The sequence below is a fragment of the Leptodactylus fuscus genome, chromosome 4 (genome assembly GCF_031893055.1).
Source record: "Leptodactylus fuscus isolate aLepFus1 chromosome 4, aLepFus1.hap2, whole genome shotgun sequence".
NCBI classification, from domain to species: Eukaryota; Metazoa; Chordata; class Amphibia; order Anura; family Leptodactylidae; genus Leptodactylus; species Leptodactylus fuscus.
Window position 1 is genome coordinate 214,999,768 of NC_134268.1, and position 24,828 is coordinate 215,024,595.

A 24,828-nucleotide genomic window follows, 5' to 3' on the forward strand; every position below is an offset into this window, starting at 1 on the left:
CATCCAGCACGATCCCGCTCTGTGAGATACTGTCTGTATAACGTCGTGCTTCACTCCGGCCATGATGACAGATTTATATTCAGTTGTATTTTCCCTTCTCGAATGTTGTGCTATGTAATTTTCCAGGGCAAAGTCTTTCACATACAACCTTTCGACACCAAGGAGTCAATGCTCTGACTCATCAGGCCACAAAATATATCAAGGCGGATATGTGACATACGCGGGCATAAGCCGCGGGGAACGCAATAATTCTCATTATAGATGGACCAATATCTACGGAGAGGCTACAACGAGCGACGGTAGATGGAATGTGGTCTTTAGTATTAAAATGTTTCGTTGCATGAAAAAAAATCTTAAAATAATGCAAATAAATTAAAAATAGCAAGTAAAAACTCAATTAAAGGGAATGTGTCACTAGAAAATGGCCTAATTTTTTGAACCAAGTTTTTATGTTAAACTTATCATAGAGTATTTTCTATGTCATTATATATATATATATATATATATATATATATATATATAATTATTATTTTTTTTTTTTAAGTAATAAATTCGGCAATGTTTACTCTGACCACTAAGCCTAATAATAGACAGACACTTGCCAATTCTGTATCGGTCTCCTTTACAACAAACACTTCATTTACATCACAGACAGGATTGCAACAGAAGTTAATACATCTATAGATAAGACCACTGACCCATCATTACATCACTACTGACACTAGATGATGTCACAGCTTATCTCCGCCCCCTCCCTGCACTGAGCATGTCTAGAAAATGCTCCCAAAAACCTTTATAATTCAGCTCCAGACTATTGCTGTCCATGGCCACAACTGTGCAGTAAAGCATATGACTGAATGCTGTTAACAGAGATGGAGAAGCTCAAGCACGATGGCCGCCCCCATAATCATGGGCAGAAAATAGAATAAAAAATTGAAAGAAATTAAAAAATCAGAAAATAGTGAATTGTCTTATGTGATTTAAGTAAATTAAGAACACATTGGTGACACATTTCCTTGAATAAAAAATTATTTAAAAAAGTTAATAAAAAGAAAAAATAATGAAAGAGTCAATAAAAAATTTTATAAAAAAAAATAAGCTGAAACCGAAGAAAAAATATAGCAAATAAAAATAAAAAAAATTAGGAAAAAATTTAAAATATGAAATTAAAAATGGAGAATAAATCCTTGAATAAAAATCATTAATAAATCAGAAAAAAAATAATCAGTAATTACAAGAATATGAAAATGAGAATAAAAAATTATGAAAAAAAAAAAACTACAGTAGTCAATAAAAAATAAATATTTTTGAAAAATTCCAGATTTATTTTATATTATTAATTTCCTTGTGAGGAAAGGCGGGCAGGTATGGGGGGGGGGGGGGCACAGGCTTTGTCTCCCTATATTTATGGAGGAATACGATAATAAGTTTTTAAAAATATATATTTAAAAATATTTAAAACCTCGGTAATAATATCAATGCTCAGAAAATCCACCATGGGCCTTGTTAGTGGGCTGATAGCTGGGTCTTTAAGATTCCTCACTTTTCCGGCCATTGGACAAATGTCTGACCATATAATATGTCCATGGGGCAAATTTTTTAAAAAAATGGATCCTAATTAGAGATGAGCGAGTACTGTTCGGATCAGCTGATCCAAACAGCACGCACCATAGAAATGAATGGATGCACCTGGTACTTCCGCTTTGACGGCGGCCGGCCGCTTAACCCCCCGCGTGCCGGCTACGTCTATTCATTTCTATGCGAGCGTGCTGTTCGGATCGGCTGATCCGAACAGTACTCGCTCATTCCTAATCACAAAAATTGTGTATTTTTGTAAATTGATATAGTAAATCTAGAAATACCAAAAAATCTATTTTGTAGTGTATAGAAGATCATACAAGACCCCTGTGAGAAGAACCTCTCTGGTTGTGTCCCCATCACAACACAAATTTCCCTTATTGTTGAGAATTTTTTGCTCAAATTTTTACCACATTTTTAGCGCTGTCCCCCTGATAACACTAACTGCCCTGATTTTTGAGATTTTTTTTTTATTTCCTGGATTATGGCCTGATTTTTCTGCAGCATATGCAAAATTAAATATCATGAACATATTCCAAGGTACTTGGCCACCAGATCCAGAACCAGATTTTCTGCATTATCAGATGCCAGTTTAAAGGAATTTTACGGTATTATTTGCAGTTGATGCTGTGTTGAGGGTTTTCCAGTTTCTCATCTCGAGGGACGTCGTGGGTCATGGACACTAATGTAAGTCGCTCTAGAACCACAGCATGACCCAACTCCCCACCTAAAAACTCTAAGTTTTGCAACAAGTAACGGGCCGCGGTGAGGAGTTTTTCCGTCTTGCTCGTATCAGGTCCTGGGCTGTCACTCTTGGGGGACCTAATAGGACGTAACACATGGATCTGATGATCTGCAGCCATTCACATTTATATGGGGCTTGATATTCTAATGAAAACCATGATAATGGTCAGATGGAGCTGCCCGGAGCCCGCCTTACCCCCTGCTGAGTCCGGCTGCTTAAAAGACTGGACCAGTTCAGTAATAATCGGGGCCGCTTAACAACCCTCATAAAACCAAGTCATTACATTTACAGATTTCAAAAGAAGGAATTTTCGGCAGACATAAATCCAGAGATATTCCGGAGCCGCGTCTCCTGACCCGCAATATAAAAGCTAATAAACTCCGATAGATCCATCCTATTATTTATACATCCTGCAGTCACCGGCGTACGCCGTATACCCGGCTATGGGGTCCTGCACAGTCTCATTCACATACACAAGAACTTCTAAGTACTGACATCAGAGTTTCCAAGGAGTCATCTTTTTTTATCATTTATATAGGACACGCCAATATTCCAAATTTCACCACTCACTAGCTATTATTATACAGAGGAGTCTCTTCATACCCCAGAGTATAATAAGTAGGGGGCCAAGAGAGGTGATAAATATAAAAAGACTGTTACTCACCTTCCCTGCGCTCTGGAGCGCTTCTTTGTTCTCTTCGGCCTGAAGTAAGAGACCACCGACTGGGTCTCAGGGGTTATGTCGGCATCATTTTGCGTAATGACATCAATGCAACCCCTAAGGGCCTATCAGTAGTGTCTTACTACAGGCCGAAGAGAACAGAGAGCCGCTCCGGAGCGCAGGGAAGGTGAGTAACAGTGTTTTTAATATTTGCCACCTCTCTTGGCCCCCTACTTATTATACTCTGGGGTATGAAGAGACCCCACTGTATAATAATAGCAGTTTCATTTTGGCTGTTTTTGGTCCGATCGAAAACAGCTGGGTAAGGACTCCGCCTGCCCCTGCCAGAGAGATAAGCCTCACGTGAAACTCTTGGCACGCGAGTCGGGGGTTGCTGACCCCTTCCCTTAAATAACACAGACTCCTAAACTAATACAGACCCCAGACCAGACCCCCTAAACTAATACAGACCCCAGACCAGACCCCTAAACTAATACAGACCCCAGACCAGACCCCTAAACTAATACAGACCCCAGACCCCTAAACTAATACAGACCCCAGACCAGACCTCTAAACTAATACAGATCCCAGACCAGACCCCTAAACTAATACAGACCCCAGACCAGACCCCTAAACTAATACAGACACCGGTCCAGACCCCTAAACTAATACAGACCCCAGACCAGACCCCTAAACTAATACAGACACCGGTCCAGACCCCTAAACTAATACAGACCCCAGACCAGACCCCTAAACTAATACAGACCCCAGACCAGACCCCTAAACTAATACAGACCCCACACCAGACCCCTAAACTAATACAGACCCCAGACCAGACCCCTAAACTAATACAGACCCCAGACCAGATCTCTAAACTAATACAGACCCCAGATCAGACCTCTAAACTAATACAGACCCCAGACCCCTAAACTAATACAGACTCCAGACTAGACCCCTAAACTAATACAGACCCCAGACCAGACCCCTAAACTAATACAGACCCCAGACCAGGCCCCTAAACTAATACAGACCCCAGACCAGACCCCTAAACTAATACAGACCCCAGACCAGACCCCTAAACTAATACAGACACCGGTCCAGACCCCTAAACTAATACAGACCCCAGACCAGACCCCTAAACTAATACAGACACCGGTCCAGACCCCTAAACTAATACAGACCCCAGACCAGACCTCTAAACTAATACAGACCCCAGACCAGACTCCTAAACAAATACAGACCCCAGACCAGACCCCTAAACTAATACAGACCCCACACCAGACCCCTAAACTAATACAGACCCCAAACCAGACCCCTAAACTAATACAGACCCCCTAAACTAATACAGACCCCAGACCAGACCCCTAAACTAATACAGACCCCAGACCAGATCTCTAAACTAATACAGACCCCAGATCAGACCTCTAAACTAATACAGACCCCAGACCCCTAAACTAATACAGACTCCAGACTAGACCCCTAAACTAATACAGACCCCAGACCAGACCCCTAAACTAATACAGACCCCAGACCAGGCCCCTAAACTAATACAGACCCCAGACCAGACCCCTAAACTAATACAGACCCCAGACCAGACTCCTAAACTAATACAGACCCCAGACTAGACCCCTAAACTAATACAGACCCCAGACCAGACTCCTAAACTAATACAGACCCCAGACTAGACCCCTAAACTAATACTGACCCCAGACTAGACCCCTAAACTAATACAGACCCCAGACCAGACCCCTAAACTAATACAGACCCCAGACAGACCCCTAAACTAATACAGACCCCAGACCAGAGGCCTAAACTAATACAGACCCCAGACCAGACCTCTAAACTAATACAGACCCCAGACCAGAGCCCTAAACTAATACAGACCCCAGACCAGACCCCCTAAACTAATACAGACCCCAGACCCCTAACTAATACAGACCCCAGACCAGGCCCCTAAACTAATACAGACCCCAGACCAGAGCCCTAAACTAATACAGACCCCAGACCAGACCCCCTAAACTAATACAGACCCCAGACCAGACCCCTAAACTAATACAGACCCCAGACCAGACCCTTAAACTAATACAGACCCCAGACCAGGCCCCTAAACTAATACAGACCCCAGACCAGACCCCTAAACTAATACAGACCGCAGACCAGACCCCTAAACTTATACAGACCCCAGACCAGACCCCTAAACTAATACAGACCCCAGACCAGACCCCTAAACTAATACAGACCCCCTAAACTAATACAGACCCCAGACCAGACCTCTAAACTAATACAGACCCCAGACCAGACCCCTAAACTAGTACAGGCCCAAGACCAGACCTCTAAACTAATACAGACCCCAGACCAGACCCCTAAACTAATACAGACCCCAGACCAGACCTCTAAACTAATACAGACCTCAGACCAGACTCCTAAACTAATACAGACCCCAGACCAGGCCCCTAAACTAATACAGACCCCAGACCAGACCCCTAAACTAATACAGACCCCAGACCAGACCCCTAAACTAATACAGACCCCAGACCAGACCCCTAAACTAATACAGACCCCAGACCAGACCCCTAAACTAATACAGACCCCAGACCAGACCTCTAAACTAATACAGACCCCAGACCAGACCCCTAAACTAATACAGACCCCAGACCAGACCCCTAAACTAATACAGACCCCAGACCAGACCCCTAAACTAATACAGACCCCAGACCAGACCCCTAAACTAATACAGACCCCAGACCAGACCTCTAAACTAATACAGACCCCAGACCAGACCCCTAAACTAATGCAGACCCCAGACCAGACCCCTAAACTAATACAGACCCCAGACCAGACCCCTAAACTAATACAGACCCCAGACCAGACCTCTAAACTAATACAGACCCCAGACCAGACCCCTAAACTAATACAGACCCCAGACCAGACCCCTAAACTAATACAGACCCCAGACCAGACCTCTAAACTAATACAGACCCCAGACCAGACCTCATACACTAATACAGACACCTGGGAGTGATGAGGACTACAAGAATCAGGAGAAATGAAATTTGAAAAATTCTTTCCAAGTTCTCAAAGATCAAAAACATTGGAACATTGGCGTTCAATGACATTGGGGGAACGAAAAAGAATTTTATATGGCAAAGTGAATTATTTTTGAATTTGGGGTCCTGGGGGGGGGATTTCTGCTGACTGGTATTAGCGGTATTTACATAGGGGTCCCTGAGATGCTCTCGATAAACCTGTCCCTACGTCGCCATGAATACAAGTCAATCCCATTCTAGCTTCAGATCCTGAGTTAGTAAATGGCTGTAAGTTTCCCGTCGGTTTACAGTCTCCCGGGGAGCGTTGGACTTTGCCTCGTATTATTATTAACATGTTGCAAATTGCAAAGGATTTTCACCAATTGACAGATAATCAAAAGTTTAGAAAAAAAAAAAAAAATTCCATGGCAGAAAATGGTGGCTCGAACAGTACATTGCAGCTTATTTCTATAAACCGCGGCCTCGAGTCAAGAGGGGAATTTACTGTTTCCTTCATTTAATATATCGTAATTGGGCCCCTGCCTTATAAATATTACCGTATAAGTACAAAGGGAAAACAAGGAGCTCGCATTGCCGTTTACCAGGGTTTGGTGTTGTTCTACTTTATCCAGGTTCTTGTCTACAATTAATTTATAGTAGAAACTTTCAGGTCATGTTACCCCCGTGGGCCATTTCCTGATCCCTGGGATAAAATACTAATAAATACCTCCAAATACGCTATTAATAAGTATATGAACTTATACAAGTCCTACTATTCATTAACATTGGGCTCTCTGGTCGGCTAATGTAAAATCCAGGTCTCTGCGAAATATCTTCATCACCTGCGTTGTGTTAATAGAATAAGCATATTCCGCTAGCTGGAAACCATCAACAAGCTGCTGTTGATGGATATGACATTCTGTGTTTAGTACCCTGAGTACACAAGGGTGTATGGCATTGTTCTGAATTATAATACCACCTACCGATCGAGCAGGGTAAAGGAACGTATCGTGCTACTGGAATGGGGCAACGTGGTGGCTCAGTGGTTAGAACTAGGGTTGAGCCGATCTTGACTTTTCAGGATCAATTTTGAAATCCGATTTCCGATCATTTTTCATTCGAACCCGATCTCGATCCCGATTCCGATCCAAATGCAAGTCAATGGGATTTTTTTTACTAATCGGAGATCGGATTTTAAAAACAATCCTATTTACTATACAGCATGGAATCTAACAATTGAACGCTTTAATTGTTAGAATCCACGCTGTGTAGTAATTTTTTTAATCACTAAGTAGCCAGAGGAATTTTTTTTGATCCTCTGGCTACTTCGTCCCCCCTGGTGTCCACTTACCTGCAGAGATGGCTGCTCCGGTACTCTCGTTCTTCTTCACCTCGATGCCCCCTGCCTCCCAGGTTAGGAGAGTGTGGGCGGGTACTGGGAGGAGAGACGTCAGGTAACAAGCCCCGCCTTCTTCCTAGCTCTTTAACACGAAGGCGGGGGCAGCGAGGCGAAGAAGACCAAGAACACCGGGCACCGGACCAGCCATCTCTGCAGGTAAGTAGCTACTAGGGATGTTAGCTAGTCTTCCATTAGAATAAATGGACGCAGCCGGCGCGCAGGGGGTTAAGTGTGTGCCGGTTGCTTCTATTCATTCCTATAGAACCGCAGCGGAGCCTTCACACTGAGTATACACTCCACTCAGAATGTTCTCCCCGTGTTTGCGGGGGAAAAAAAGTACATTTTGATCCGTGAATGGGGCTCCCAATCTACTTTTAAAAAAAAAAAAAAAAATAGATACCAATCTCTAAGGCTCGGGGTACTATGTATTCTAAATATTCTTCCGTTTACCCCCATAGAAGAACTTGTCCTAATAGTTTAACCCCTTGCCCCGACTCCTTAGTAGAGATGGGCAAATTGGTTCATTAGGAGTCGGGTTTGTTACAAATTTTTTCAAAAAATTTGCGCTTGATCCTGAAATTTTTGGAGTTCACACCCATAAATCACTAAACCTTGGAGTCTAATTAGTGGAGGCCCAGAGGGTAACATAATAAACGGATACTCAGCTCTCCTGGTCTTCTCTGCAGTGGGTGTTCCTCAGTTTTTAGGCCTCTTCTTTTTTTTTTTTTTATGTAAATTGTGAGCCCCACATAGAGCTCACAATGTACATTTTTCCCTATCAGTATGTCTTTTTTGGAATTGGGATGGAAATCCATGCAAACACAGGGAGAACATACAAACTCCTTGCAGATGGTTTTTTTTGCCCTTGGTGGGATTTGAACACCAGGACTCCTGTGCTGCAAGGCTGCAGTGCTAACCACTGAGCCACCGTGTGGCCCCCGTTTTTAGGCTTCTTCTGTGATGTCTTGGGCCACGGGGCATCCCTATCACAGGCCACAGAGGTTACATGAAGCATGCTGATGTTGTGACACGTCATGACATCAGTGCACCCCATGTGACCAATGAGGCCCAATCACTGGCCTGAATGATCCCCCAGGGCTTGTGACATCACAGAAGAGACCGGAAGATACAGGGAACTTGCTGTGTCAGTGAAGGCGAGTATCAGTGATTATTATTATACCGCACCTCCCCTGGGACTCCGCTTATTATATTCTGGGGTCTAAAAAGAGCCTGCAATATAATAAAAAACTTCTGCTTCGGGTCAACAAACTGGAGGGTGAATCTTGCAAATCCAATCCCCCGAGGTCCGCCATCTCTGCTCATGAGAATATCAGTAGCAAAGAAAATGCATAAAATGCCATAGCCCCCTCCTAATAATATGGTCACACCCACTGCCAAAGTACTCACCCGCTACTATCATATACAGCGGTATTTATATAATAGTTCCATAAATTTCTAAACTTTCCATCATCGGAACAATACTGTATGAATGCTAGGTCAAACCAAACATGCCTGTTTGTGTTTGTCCAACAGCTACCCATCAATTTAAAGGTGCGGTCGTCATGAATTTAAAGGGTTTTCCCATTACTGATAGGTATCCCCTATCCAAAAAAAAGGGGTTAAATTATCTCTGGAGATTGAACCACTGGGACCACCAACAATCACAAGGATGGGGCCTTCAAGTGACCCAAGAGTCTCAAGTGATTGGATTGATGTTATTCTTGACCAGCACTCCAACCCCAAAGTACCAAAGAACTGGATGGAGAATATGATTGAGGACCTGAGGACCCCCTTTCTACTGATTGGTGTGGGTTCCAGCCGTCAGACACTTATCACTTACACTGTGGTCAGGGATAAGTATAGTGGGAAAACCCCTTTAAAGTTGGGATTATTACCACTTTGTTAAATGTGCGCCACTCTACTACTTTGATCGAAAGTTATTTCTATAGGGAGGCATCTTTGTATGTCTTTGTATCATGGGGTGTCAGAACATTTGTTCTTAGGCATAAATGGAACCCAAGTTTTCTTACGGACTTCGACTCCAATACGATCTATGTTGGGAAAGTAGCAAAAAGACGACACAGGTTGTTAAAGTTGCATGAGGGTTACCTAAGTTTCTACGATCACGCAAGCTTCATAACCTTTCATCAGGACATCACAGAGTGTATTATCGAAACAAATTTCAGCCAACATATTTCAATTACAAGCAAGAGATTAGACGCCATTGCTAAAAACAGCCGTTTTTCTTGTCGTACCCTAAGGCACTAAAATTTATGCAGTCGTGCAAAGGTTTCTTCAGCTACAAAAACTCTCTCTAATGCAGGTTTGTATATACAAGCTGAAAACGGGTCCTAAAAGGGAGATTTCATCCTGTAAAATGCCATAAATACCATTGGAGAGCGGAGCGGTGACGTTATAGTGCAGGGCCCACAGCCAGGGCCGGCGGCATTATTTTATACACCTATTCTTCCTTAAAAAGTACAATGTGTTTCCCATAACTTGTTCTCATAAATCTTTGCAGCAATAAAAATATTTTGGAAAAGTAAAATGTGTGCAGAGTTTTTGTCCATGTATAAAACTGGCCGATTGGCTCCATGAGCCGCAGTAATGTCTGTAGGGTCAGGAGCGGCTATTATGGAATTAATAATGAATCGTTCCCATGGTCCTAACATTCTACAGATTTCATCACAACCTTCCTACAATGGTGCGAAGTCATGTACTGTAGAGGACAATCCACTATCTAAGGCTGGGGCAATACATCGATTTTGGTCCAAGTTGACTGAAATGACCCCCATGATACACTATGTGATCAAAAGTATCCAGACACCCCCAAAAACATCCGTTTTTCCTATTAGGTGTATTGTGCTGCCCCCTACTGCCAGGTCCTCCATATCAGCGACCTCAGTAGACATTAGACATCGTGAGAGAGCAGAATGGGGCGCTCCGCGGAACTCACGGACTTCGAACGTGGTCAGGTGATTGGGTGCCACACATCGCGCGGGTCAATGCCAAACGACGCCTCGCTTGGTGTAAGGAGTGTAAACATTGGACGATTGAACAGTGGAAAAACGTTGTGTGGAGTGACGAATCCCAGTACACAATGTGGCGATCTGATGGCAGGGTGTGGGTATGGCGAATGCCCGGTGAACGTCATCTGCCAGCGTGTGTAGTGCCAACAGTAAAATTCGGAGGCGGTGATGTTATGGTGTGGTGGTGTTATTCATGGAGGGGGCTTGCACCCCTTGTTGCTTTGCGTGGCACTATCACAGCACAGGCCTACATTGATGTATTAAACACCTTCTTGCTTCCCACTGTTGAAGAGCAATTCGGGGATGGCGATTGCATCTTACAACACGATGGAGCACCTGTTCATACTGCACGGCCTGTGGCGGAGTGGTTACACCACAATAACATCTCTGTAATGGACGTGCCTGCACACAGTCCTGACTTGAATCCTATAGAACACCTTTGGGATGTTTTGGAACGCCGACTTGGTGCTGGGCCTCACCTACCTACATGGATACCTCTCCTCAGTGCAGCACTCCGTGAAGAATGGGCTGCCATTCTCCAAGAAACCTTCCAGCACCTGATTGAACGTCTGCCTGTGAGAGTGGAAGCCGTCATCAAGACTAAGGGTGGGCTAACACCATATTGTATCCAGCATTACCCATGGAGGGCGCCACCAACTTGTAAGTCATTTTCAGCCAGGTGTCCGGATACTTTTGATCACATAGTGTATATAGGGATCACTATGTACAGGCGGGCGATCTAGAACCCTACCTATGAACAGACTACCATCGATGAGGTCTACAGGTACGTTGGTAGACACATTTGGATGACTCAATGACCATGTGTATCGGTGAAACATTGACCTGTTCATGGTGGGCTTCTCTTACAACCCATTTATCATGACTTGATCAGTGATCATGTCAAGTACTAAGAATAAAAAATGATGGGTGCCATCAATGGCCAACCAATGCTACAAGGACTGTGAAGAACTAGCCTGATCATACGGGTCAAAGACTGAAGACTATTGACCACATCTAGGGCGAGGGGCAAATGGAAAGGTTAGACAACTAAGAAGGGCTTGCGAATCCACAACAATAATACATCCAAGAGATGAATTACCACCATTACTGGTCAACCCAACTCTCCTTCTGAAAATAGGGAGTTCATAGCCTTTTGGACCCACTAACAGACTTGTCTGAAGTTGAGTTTGAAGTAGATGTCTTCCCATTCGCACATTTTGGAGCTTCTCATTAGAAGTGCTCCTCCACCCCAACACAAGATCACTGCGGGTTTGCTGCCACCTAAGGCCCAACCAAGTGTAACTTATCATTCCCAAGACCTTCGCGGATCTTCAATAAGTTCTCTGTTCTTCAAGAAATACTCAGTTGTCCTTTCGTGCCTCATTAACTCCATAGAACATGAACACCAAAGTGTTTTGGTCAACCATCAAATTCCTGCTCCATGTTTAAGGCCTTATCACGGCAATAAAACATCTCATGTTGCTTTCTGATACGGGACCTTCTCTCGACAGACAGTGTCAGGTACTAAAGTGTCTCCTCCTACCAGGCTAACATCCAAAAATGACACAACTGATAGTATCTGGTCTTGGAGAGACGGGACAATGTTCTCCATTCGTAAGACTGTAGTTGTGAGTCAGTGGCTTCTAACAAGACTCCCACAATGGACTCTGTGGTGACCGATTCTCTCCCCCCCACACCCCTTGTTGTCTGAAAATCAGTTAACAAGAGGATGAGGAATTATTTACACAAAAGGGGTCATTGATCTAAAGCAACAGAGAAGCCGAGGAGAACAGTGCGGGTCATTCTACTCTAAGGAGCCTTGTCTCAAATGTTCAGTCTTTGCATCGTTTTCTTTGTAGGGAAGGAAGGATGAAAAACCCTTTAAGGATGCAAAAACATAGCATGGATGTGGAAATAATAAGGATTTTTTTTTTGTTTTTAAGTTGGGAGGGAAAGTTTTTGTTTTACGAGTATCTCATATGTTGTGCCTCGGACAACCCTCCCTAAGAGCCTTCTAAATTGACTTGGGAATATATCCATGAGTCACACTCTTCCCTTAAGATGCCATTTAGTCATGTTTTGAGTTTTCTTGGTCTTCTTGTTCTGGCCCACCTATAGATATGAACATGTCCAGCCACCACTTTTTTTCCTGATCAAACCACTGGCCATGGCTTGTGTGCAAACCCTAGTTTTGGGCCTCTTAAAGGGCCAGTATGTACCAAACGCCAATCTTTACAGCCAATGCCAATTTACACAAGGGTTTATAAGGATCCAAGAGCCTAAGAGCCCGTTTTGTGTTTGTTCCATGTTCATTTGTCTGGTTTTCAAGTGTCGTCCATTTTGTATCCGTTTTGATGGCCAAGTGTCGTCCATTTTGCATCCATTTTGTAGAGATTGAAACAGGGCGGCACGAGCAGTCATACAAGCCACGGGAGAACAGACTGTGCCAACACTGTGTTCAAGGGGCCCTAGAAGACGAGGCCCATTTCCTACTACACTGCACCAAATACTCAGCTGTGAGGGCCATCTGCTACCAAAGACTCTCTGCCCACATCCCAGACTTCACATCTGCCGATGAGAAGAGGAAACTCTACATCCTACTGGGAGAAGAAGAGGCCACTGTGGAGATCGCTGCCAAATACGTGTCCAGCTGTCACCAAACAAGAGGAAGATGAGACCCCAAAGACTATTAAACCCCACCCAAAGACCTTTAAGACCCATCACCTACCTACACCACGCCCACACGTTCCAAACAAGATTGACGAGACTCCAAGGATACGCGAACCCCCAATCCACACTCTCCAAGCCCAATACTGCCTATGCCGCCCAAATGTCTGACCCCGAAGCTTCATCCAATATCTGCACAGACTATTGGATCTAGAAGAGGAGAAAAACATGGCTACTTTCTTCAAAAATCGCACCGCCCACATTCACAGGTTCTGTTTGTTTCTCGTAAAGTGAACAGAGCTGCACTACCATATACGACCAGTGAACATGAGTGGCGCTGTTTTTGTTAAAGAAGCAGCCATGTTTTCTAGTTTCGAACAATCCCATGAAGCGTCTTGCACTATGACTATGAACAGTCTCAGAGACAAAGCTTAGCTCCTTGCAAGGAAAAAGGGGTTAACAAAGCAAGTCTCCTTGTATAGAAGGATGTGTACAGTAGGAAAACATTAACTGCATCTAATATGAGCTGTAACTGAAGCGCTGTGATTTCATGGCCGATGGGCGAAATTGTTGCAGTATGAGTCATGTGCTGGCGTCCCATGTGGCTGGGGACTCGCCTTCCCTCGCACATGATTGCTGAGCTCCTCGATAAGTCGTCAGCCTCATTCTCCGCACTGTCAAAAGCCATTACAATGAGGCATCTTCGGCAGCCAAACGTCGCCTTGTCTTATTGTGGACTCTTCTTTTTCCTGCCTCTTTTTTACGCTTGGCTCTTATAGTCACGGCCCTGTCAAGTGCCATTTCCTTTCCACTGTGTCACCGCCATTCAGATGAGTGAAGAGTGCGAAAGAAACCGAGACGCCGAGTGTAATTGTCAGTGCGAATGTTACGAGATCTGGCAAGGAATTGCAGTGGATTCACACACCACGAGAAGAAGGCGGAGGGAGGTTATTAGGGGGAAAAAAAAAACTAAAAAAATTTTGCATGGGTTTTCTTCATGGTTTATATATTAATGGGGTTTTCCCAACTGGATGGCAAGTTCTCAAAAGTAAAGCTGAAACGTCTTGGGTGGCGAGATATTGGAAAGAGCAAATTCCCTAGTGCAGAAGCTTATTGTGTTCCTTCCAGTAACTCTCTGCTCTAGGTAATAGATGGCTGCCCCAAAATGGAAATTTGGAAAAGTACTAGCCCATCCCAATGGAAGAGGTTTGTAGACAGATTTGCACCTCTACGTGAGGTGACCACCAAAATCTAAGCCACCAGCTTTCCTACCGGCTGGTTTTCACTGAAGCATGAATTGGAGAGGTTATGGGATCACATGTGGTGACGGGGCAAGTGGCCATCACACAAGCCAAAAATACACCCGTCAAAGAGAGGAGCTGAAGAGTTTCAGTGCTACAATGGAGTCTCTGGAAAGAGGAACTTTGTCAACAAGCTCGAGTAGCCTTTACATAGTCATACAACCAGGATACTGGTCTGACCAACGTCCTTGACCAAATGGCATGGGTGATGGTGATACCAACGATGAAGGTCCTAACATCAATAATTCCCTATCAAACAAGAACATCTTGTTTCCAATCCAGGCAAACCTCTATCTCAAAGAAATCTGGTTTGGAGATGGACAGTCTAAGGCCCCGGAGTCTGCTTGGCGACCCCTTGAACGGAAACCTATATGCATTAAAAAGCGGTTATCTAAAAAACCACACGGATTCCATAGACTAAAATGAGGTGCGTATGGTTCTTGCGGAAACCGAGCGGAAACCACATGGCCCTTATTATAGTCTATGGGGTCCGTGTGGTTTCTTAGGTCCCCAAGCAGACTCCCTGAACAAAAACCTGAACGCAGATGAGAACTGGGCATAAGATATGTTCCGGTTGAGATGTTCGGACTCAGTTCTACCAAACGTTAATCTATATGAATGGACCATACAAAGCTCTTTGTACACCTTGGCTTGTAACCATCACAAATGGACATCCTTTATGCTGAGGGGAAGAAGGTTTTACCATTATTATAGACGGGATTCTTTATTGTAAGACTATGGAATTCTCTTAAGCATGGTGTGATAGTAGATTTATTGACCAAGATCACAAGAGACCTTGAAGACCTTTCTCAAAGACACGGAGAAGGCTCATAGATCCGGAGATTATTCTGATAGCCTGATGTAGAACAATTGACATCACCTCACAGAGGTTTCGTCCCTTCCTCTGGGTTAATATAGGATATAGGTAGGACTTATATCTTTCAAGCTTAGCTCTGTCCCTGTCTAGTTTTTTGGAGTGGTCCAGAAAACCCCAAAATTTGACATATCCTTGCACGTTGAACAGTACGACGCCCGGTTCTATCAAACACTTCTCGTGACATTGGTATCGCATGGAAAATAGAGAGTTGAAGACATCGAGGTCATCCGTGGTCTGCAGAACGTCTGGGAGATGAGTTCCCGTTCCATGTCAGCTTCTCACATCTACAGCTTTTCAAAATGCCGAACAAAGAGCCCATGAATAATTGAAGGGTGCCGCATGATTATACCTGGTAGGACGCCGGTGGTGAATGTCAGTGGACGTCTTTCTGTCATCCCTCCTAAGGGTAGAAGTGGAACAGATGCGAAGCTTTAACCCCTGCCATCCCGCACGTTGCATTGGGTCTCGCTCGGAGCGATCGGTGCTCTGGGGCTCCTGAGGTTAATCTTACTCTGCGGGCTACGAGCAGATGTGATATCAGCGAGATGAAAGCTATACCGGGCCGGGACAAGCGGCGTTAATTAGCATGCCTTCCTTTACATACGCGGCTCCTATATTTTTGGCAGTGAGTAAATAATCTTGTTAACATAACATGGTTGTAAAAATTCATACATCACCTCGTGAACTGCGAGTAAATGAACGCGTTGCACTGGCAGAGAACATTCCCTTTCCTCCCTCAAGACTAATAATAGACATGTCGTATTTTTTAGTCAATAAGAGAACCAGAGGAAGCCATGAGGGAACATGACGTCAGCCCATATAGCAGATTATATACCCGTCAGCAACGGCTCGTGTTATAGGTCGGGATCACAGCGCTACATATTGGGTAATGGCCAATTAGAACACTGACTCCTATATATAACCCTCGGCTCCCCAATTAAGAACTCCCATAATGCCACAGCAATAGTCCGGGCTCGAGACAGTTTTTAATTTTGCTCTCCGTGGTATCCCGGCCCGTTCCCATGTTGGAAGTAAAGCTGCTGTCCAATATCAAATAAGGTCGTGAAAATGTACAAAGTGGCTGCAGGTCGTCTCCGCTCTGAGGAATAAAGCGGGAGCAGGAAGAGAGAGAAAGTGGACGTGACTAATGGCTGATCCCGGGTGTAACGTGTAAAACTACAGCACATTACATGGACGGAGAAGACTAGTGAGCGCAGTGACCGTACTGAACGATGGACACAACCGTAACACTACTCTATACAAAGAACACTACAACCCCCAACATGACCGACCAATGGACACGACCGTAACACTATTCTACACATAGAACACTACAACCCCCAACATGACCGACCAATGGACATGACCATAACACTATTCTAGTTATACACTATTCTAGTTATGACTTCCTGTCAGCCATTTTGGTTCTTAAAGGGAGTCTGTCAGCTCAAAATTGGATATAAAGATAAACATAAAGTCTTCGCTCCTACACATGCCCGGTGACATCATAGGGCACCTGGAAGGGCAGTACACACTACAGGGCGCCAGTAAGTCTGTAAGTCCACCAGTATGTACCGGAGTCTTTCTGTGCCTTTAGTTACTTCCTGTCGGACATTTTGGCTTTCCAATTGATAATATATCTGTCACTTGGAGATATACTGTATACTATATACTGGGTGTCTCACAGTGACTGGTTGTCCGACACAGACTTGTAGACACAGATGAGGACTGATATTACCCCCAAGGTATCTACAACATACTTTGCAACTATTCTGTTGCGTGCCATTCCCCCTTGAGTTGGACACTTAATACGCCGGTCACGCTCCTCTCTGTGATGTGACTTGTACATAAAGTGTCCACATCCCATATACTATAACAGAGGGCTGCCCAACTCTTCTAACTCTTCTTCGGGAAGTCAACCCTTTTTTCACGTTTCACGTTTAGGGAGACTTGGCAACAATAATCCAAAATGGCTGACAAAGTTCAGAGTGGGCTATAAAACGCAGAACCCCCTTGTGTGGTTTATAGAGGATACCACTTATTGGGCACCATATGGTTTTACTGGCTGTCTGCGATGGACAGTAGAGTTGTGCAAGAGCGTGTCCAACATACCGTATGCGGAGGACAATGTATGTAGTCAACACAGGACTGGTCACTGGTCAATTTCTGGACTGTTCCAGAAAAAAGTATACAAGGTTTGGTGCAGAAGAGAAGTCTACAGAGGCTCTGTGGCCAATAATATAAAAAATACAAAGCCTTCTGGCTCCACCACTATATAGCTCCAGTGCTGGTGGCCCCTCAGAACATCTGCTTAGTGATGGTCCCAGATGTTGGACCCTCATTAATCACTCTTTCAGGAATGAAGAAAGATGCCATGTTTTTTTCTCACTCGGGACAACCCCTTTAAGACAATGAAGACCCCACACAGTTACCACACTTCCAGAGAACCATCATGTTTTCATTAATGGTAGGACGGGGCGTTTTATATGAGGTCTCTTCTTCTCATCATGTTCTTAGAACTTTCTTCCAGGTCTTTACTTAGCACCTCATAGACATATCTGAGGTTGTTGATGTTTTGTCCTCCAGTCCTGCTTATCTCTCTGATAACACCGGGGGAGCTGCAGGTTACAGTCCTCTGATGTTACCAAACATGACTAGAGCGATGAGGACATCTAGGTACGGCCAAACCTCCGCAAAAGACCATCACGTCAAGGTTCTTCTCTTGAATAGTTATAGAAACAACTAGAGAGGAACCATAAGCGTGAAATCCTTTATCCAGACCTGTGACAGATGTCAGTTCCATCATGTTCTATGAATAATACTTGCCAATGGCTGACGCTAGGTTCACACTACTGTTCAGCTATATGTTGTTCAGGTCATAGGGACTGGAAAGAAGGAGAACCTGTCTGCTAAAAACGGATGGATGGATGGATGGATGGATGGATGGATGGATGGATGGATGGATGGATGGATGGATAGATAGATGATAGATAGATAGATAGGAGATAGATAGATAGATAGATAGATAGATAGATAGATAGGAGATAGATAGATAGATAGATAGATAGATAGATAGATAGATAGATAGATAGGAGATAGATAGATAGACAGATGATTGATAGATAGATAGATAGATAGATAGATAGATAGATAGATAGATAGATAGAGCGAGAGATAGATAGATAGATAGAAGATAGATATGAGATAGATCGATAGATAGATAGATAGATGATAGATATGAGATAGATCGATAGATAGATAGATAGATAGATAGATAGATAGATGATAGATAGATAGATAGATAGATAGATAGATAGATAGATAGATAGATAGATAGGACATAGATAGATAGATAGATAGATAGATAGATAGATAGATAGATAAATACAGGGAGCACAAGGCCCTGGCAATGTACATGTTCAGGACACATATGTTCAATTCTTACTGGAATTTTCCGCCTATCCTTGTAAATAATTCCTTCCCCCTCCCCTTTCCCAATGAAACCAGAGGGGGCTCCAATAACCAGCTGCAGGCCCCGCTCATCTCCTGTACGAGGCAGAATTCTGCTGTTTTTATCTATTGATTATAGAAAGTTGGATGGGTCTTACCCAATGAGGAACCATCTAGACCGATTTTAGTGAAATAGGACAGTGGCCCCCAACAATACATTGCCCATGGGGCCCCAACAACATTCATTCAGTAGAAAGGTCATTCATAATGATAGTAAAGCTGAGTAATAACCCATACGGGAGTCACATTGGCTGTCACCCAGCTTTCCCAGAAACAGATATTTTCTTAAATGTTCCGCCTTCAATAATGACAGCCAATCAGACGTAAGCACCAATCTCACCGAGCTCACATCTGATTGGATGACTTAGACGGATGTATCATTTGCTCCGTACCTCTCCGACATCATAGATCCAGATCCGTCCTTCGGAGTCGCCGACCGCCACTTCTCGGCCACTCTGAGCCCAGCGGACACGGTTGAGTGCGGACGCTCCTTCCACGGTTGTGCTTGCGGTGGGAACCTACCAATGAGAGATGAGCAAAACATAAACATTGTTACTGCGGTGGCCGCGACTATGAGGATAGATCTCAGTAGATGTACGCCCCCCGCAGGCATCTCCTGGTAACACAGAGGCCTCCTGCCATGGAAAACAGGGATTTATTGTTCTCTAATCACAACCCCCACCGGGCAGAAGAAAAAAAAGAAGCAACGTCTATTTTCCATAGTAAAAGGGCATCGAATCCATGGCAGAGACGATTTTCCATGTTATGCACAAAAAGTATGCAGAGCAAACCACAACAGTCTGAGATCCGGCCGCTCGGCTCCGAGCGCTCAGTAATTAAATCCGATGTTAGGCAATGCGTGACGTTCCTGGACTACAACTCCCAGCATGTCTGCCCGATCCGTGTCATTATTGCATACCGGGTTATCTCTTCTAGGGGACTCCGCTCCAAACCTGGAAATTCAGTAGTCAGATCATTTACCCCAATTTCATAAATGCTGAGATATGAGGTGCTGTTTGCCAAGGCCTCTAGACTAGGGTGGAAGATTCTAGAAGAAAAAAACAGGACAGCTCTGTCTGGTAAGATGGCGGACACCACGACAGTCAATGGGGGAGGAGTTATGAAGACTGGCCTTGAAAAGCCCTGCACGAGTGTAGAGTGCACCTTATTCAGCCGAGCGCCTGCGCCGAATCTGCACCAACTCAGGGCTGACGTAGACTTCAGGCATCATTGACACTGGTGTGATCACAAGTATGGCGGGGCCTAAGGCCCAGCAGTCGCCATGTTCCCTTACAGGAGCATAAAAAGTCAAAACTGCAAAACTCTCACACAAGGTATAATACTTCTCCCCCATGGAGGTCTATCATGGTGTCTGGCACGGGTGTTCTGCTCCTGTGTGGCCTTACACTTCGGAGGTGCTGCAGTGGCCCCTGTTTTGGGCATTTCGTAAAGGCTTCACAGGCCTCAGGCCTAATAGTATGACCAGCATGATCCCGACCAATCAGAGCTCAGCTTTTATTATGTTAGGGCATCTTACAGGGGTTAGGCAGGAAGTGACATCATGGATGGAGTTGTGGCATTGTCATGTGACCAACGGACATGATGTCACTTCCTGAATAGAAGAAGCAGCCATGTTTTTTGAGCTCTGCACAACCCCTTTAAGAAGTGAACGGTCACCAAAGGCAACACACAGTTTTGGTAAATACAATCCACTGGGGCAGATTTATGAAACTGTTAGAGTTGCCCCAAGAAACCAATCAAAGTGTAGCTTTCATTTCTTATAGTGAAAGATGTGCTGTGATTGGCTGCTTCTCTATTGTGTTTCCCCTACTACTGTCAAGTGGGTGGTCTTATACTGGAACAGCCAGGGACCGCCTACTTGACAGTAGAGAGCTGAACTAGCACATCATATTCTGAGACTAACAGATATTATTGCTCAGGAACGGTGGGGGTTAGAGAAGAAATTCTTACTGTGCCAGATTCAGTAGAGCGGGGGCTATCGAAGCATACAAAAACTTACAGCTGGAGATGGTCAAAGGTCCACATGGATCCCCAGTTAGGACCTGCTCAAGTTCTGGAGGACCCAACATGTCTAAGCATTACATGCACACTATACTGATTTCTGTGCAGTGCTTAATTCCCCCTGTGGTGGCGCTGTAGGGAAACTAAACCCTTACAGTTAGCTCTATACACTAATGGCTGGAGATCCTGCGGATCCGTCTAATATAAAGTGACCGCTATGGGCAAAAACTGGATCAAAAAACTGTATGTGTGAATATGGCCTAAATCTGAGATGTAGAATTTTGAGCTCATATGATTAATGATATTTAATAAACATAAAGCATTATGGGTATTAAGGTCTTACATTAAGGTCAATGTAAGAGATCTCCACATGTATATATATCTCATATGTGTGTAATCTCAGGGTCCATATTGTGTTGCATTTTTCCCTTAAAAGGCAAAATAGCCTAAAAATTATGCACCCTCTAATATATACATGGGAGAAGCAACAAATGAAACATACAAAAAACTCCGTACGTGTCATGTAAGTACAGATCACCTATCATGTATTCACTAATTTCACTATATTCCAAATGACATGTGTGAATGAGGTCTAGAAATACACACAAACTTCTACCTAACCAAACCCAATCCAGATAGTTCTGACGCCAAAATAAGTCGCTTTTTAAATATGTTTTAGAATTTTTTAAATGTCCTAATTCAGCTACATAGTGTTGTTACATTAATTTCTAATTTATTTTTGCTATATATATATATATATATATATATATATATATATATATATATATATATACATACACACACACACATTCACCAATATATATATAGTATACCGCAAGTATAGTTTTGTATATAATATATGGCGCATGTGTATGTATACCACATATTTGTGTGTATATGTGTACTGCATGTATAGGTATGCATATGCGTCTTATATATATATATATATATATATATATATATACAGTCCTATGAAAAAGTTTGGGCACCCCTATTAATCTTAATTATTTTTAGTTCTAAATATTTTGGTGTTTGCAGCAGCCATTTCAGTTTGATATATCTAATAACTGATGGACACAGTAATATTTCAGGATTGAAATGAGGTTTATTGTACTAACAGAAAATGTGCAATATGCATTAAACCAAAATTTGACCGGTGCAAAAATATGGGCACCTCAACAGAAAAGTGACATTAATATTTAGTACATCCTCCTTTTGCAAAGATAACAGCCTCTAGTCGCTTCCTGTAGCTTTTAATCAGTTCCTGGATCCTGGATGAAGGGATTTTGGACCATTTCTTTCTACAAAACAATTCAAGTTCAGTTAAGTTAGATGGTCGCCGAGCATGGACAGCCCGCTCTCAAATGATCTGAAAACAAAGATTGTTCAACATAGTTGTTCAGGGGAAGGATACAAAACGTTGTCTCAGAGATTTAACCTGTCAGTTTCCACTGTGAGGAACATAATAAGGAAATGGAAGACCACAGGGACAGTTCTTGTTAAGCCCAGAAGTGGCAGGCCAAGAAAAATATCAGAAAGGCAGAGAAGAAGAATGGTGAGAACAGTCAAGGACAATCCACAGACCACCTCCAAAGAGCTGCAGCATCATCTTGCTGCAGATGGTGTCACTGTGCATCGGTCAACTATACAGCGCACTTTGCACAAATAGAAGCTGTATGGGAGAGTGATGAGAAAGAAGCCGTTTCTGCACGTACGCCACAAATAGAGTTGCCTGAGGTATGAAAAAGCACATTTGGACAAGGCAACTTCATTTTGGAAACAAAAATTGAGTTGTTTGGTTATAAAAAAAGGCGTTATGCATGGCGTCCAAAAAGAAACAGCATTCCAAGAAAAACACATGCTACCCACTGTAAAATTTGGTGGAGGTTCCATCATGCTTTGGGGCTGTGTGGCCAATGCCGACACCGGGAATCTTGTTAAAGTTGAGAGTCGCATGGATTCCACTCAGTATCAGCAGATTCTTGAGAATAATGTTCAAGAATCAGTGACAAAGTTGAAGTTACGCCGGGGATGGATATTTCAGCAAGACAATGATCCAAAACACCGCTCCAAATCCTCAGGCATTCATGCAGAGGAACAATTACAATGTTCTGGAATGGCCATCCCAGTCCCCAGACTTGAATATCATTGAACATCTGTGGGATGATTTGAAGCGGGCTGTCCATGCTCGGCGACCATCTAACTTAACTGAACTTGAATTGTTTGTCCAAAATACCTTTATCCAGGATCCAGGAACTGATTAAAAGCTACAGGAAGCAACTAGAGGCTGTTATCTTTGCAAAAGGAGGATCTACTAAATATTAATGTCACTTTTCTGTTGAGGTGCCCATACTTTTGCACCGGTCAAATTTTGGTTTAATGCATATTGCACATTTTCTGTTAGTACAATAAACCTCATTTCAATCCTGAAATATTACTGTGTCCATCAGTTATTAGATATATCAAACTGAAATGGCTGTTGCAAATACCAAAATATTTAGAACTAAAAATGATTAAGATTAATAGGGGTGCCCAAACTTTTTCATAGGACTGTATATATATATATATATATATATATATATATAAACGAGTTTCTGTCTGTGTGTTCTTCATGCGCGACCAAATGACTGGACCGATCCTTACCAAATTTGGCACACTGATACATCAGGTGTCCGGGAAGGTTTTAGACCAGGTCTCAACTCCCTAGGACGTACTGTTCCTGAGATACAGGAGGTGTCCTGGAAGGTATATATATATATATATATATATATATATATATATATATATGTGTGTGTGTGTGTGTAAATAAATGTATTCTATGTATCCATTTATATATTCATTATTTTTCTATATATTGTTATTCATTCATCTATGACATATCTTTACATTTCCTTTTGGTATCCATTTATCTATTCACAATTCTTTTACTTTTTTACAATACCATAACGTTGCGCCAGTTTCGGGGCTCTATCATTTTCCCAAACCCCAACCTGAAAAACGAAGCCGTTTGGATAAAGGCTCCTTTCCTATCTCTACTAAAATCATATAAAAATACAAATTTTCGGGAGCGAGTTGTGTAGGACAGAGGCAGCCCAGATTTCTATGTAGGATGCCAGCTGTTCTAATACCCGGCCACTCAATACAGAAAAATGTCTGGGCTAAATACAGTGTTTTTTTTGTCTGACACATTAATATCTGGATGCTCGCAGCGTCTCTTTTTGTCACAGCTCCCTCACTGGAGACTATGAAAGTGAACCTCTGTTCCCTGGAACAAAAGCACTCAGCATGGCGAGCCATCAATTCTGCAGACTGGTGAACTGCGACTACTCTACAATTCTCAATGTGAGTTAAACTACTGTACTGACACAGTCCTTTAGCAATTGTATGGGGTAGCAATTGGGAGAGATGAGACTACTATTTTATTTAATACAAATACTATTGTACTGGGCCGCATTCGACTGGTTGCAGAATCCCTCTATTTCCCCATGCAGGGCTCTCCTAACATATTATTAAATGGCGGATGTGATTTAAGCCCTGAAGATAAAGCATATTCATGTAAATGCCATATACTAAGCCGTTGGCCGGGACTGTGTACAAATACAAGCAATCATTAACTCTAGTGCTGCCACGCCAAAAAAAAAAAAAAAAAATTCAAAAATTTGCAAAAATTTTTTTTTTTAAATTGCTTTCACTCTCGGTATGAATGAAGCACATAAGGAACGATGATTTTTTTTTTTCCTGCTTTATACATGTAAATGAAGCTATATTGTAATTATGGAATTAAATCTGCATTTTACTGAATGGCCCCGGTCACATGATTATTTTATCCGTCCCCCTTTCAGAAAATATATCATTTCAATTGGCAATGCCTGCTGTTACCGTACCGACTACCATTTATTATATTATAACCAAGGCTGGAGGAAAAGATCTGAAAAATGACACTGCTTGGAGCCGCCATGACTCGAAAAATATGGGGGCTGAGCGCACCAAAAGAAGAAGTTAAAAAATAACAT

The 24,828-nt window shown here is 43.1% G+C and overlaps 1 protein-coding gene across 3 annotated transcripts in view; it reads right to left on the bottom strand.

Annotated features, from left to right (window-relative positions):
• Positions 1 to 24,828, bottom strand: part of DYNC1I1 (dynein cytoplasmic 1 intermediate chain 1) — a 280,263-nt gene that overhangs the window by 16,519 nt on the left and 238,916 nt on the right. For all 3 annotated transcript variants that reach the window (XM_075271791.1, XM_075271790.1, XM_075271789.1), the window contains one exon: positions 19,186 to 19,311. In XM_075271791.1, the coding sequence (XP_075127892.1) occupies positions 19,186 to 19,311 (126 nt within the window). The remainder of the gene's footprint in view (positions 1 to 19,185; positions 19,312 to 24,828) is intronic.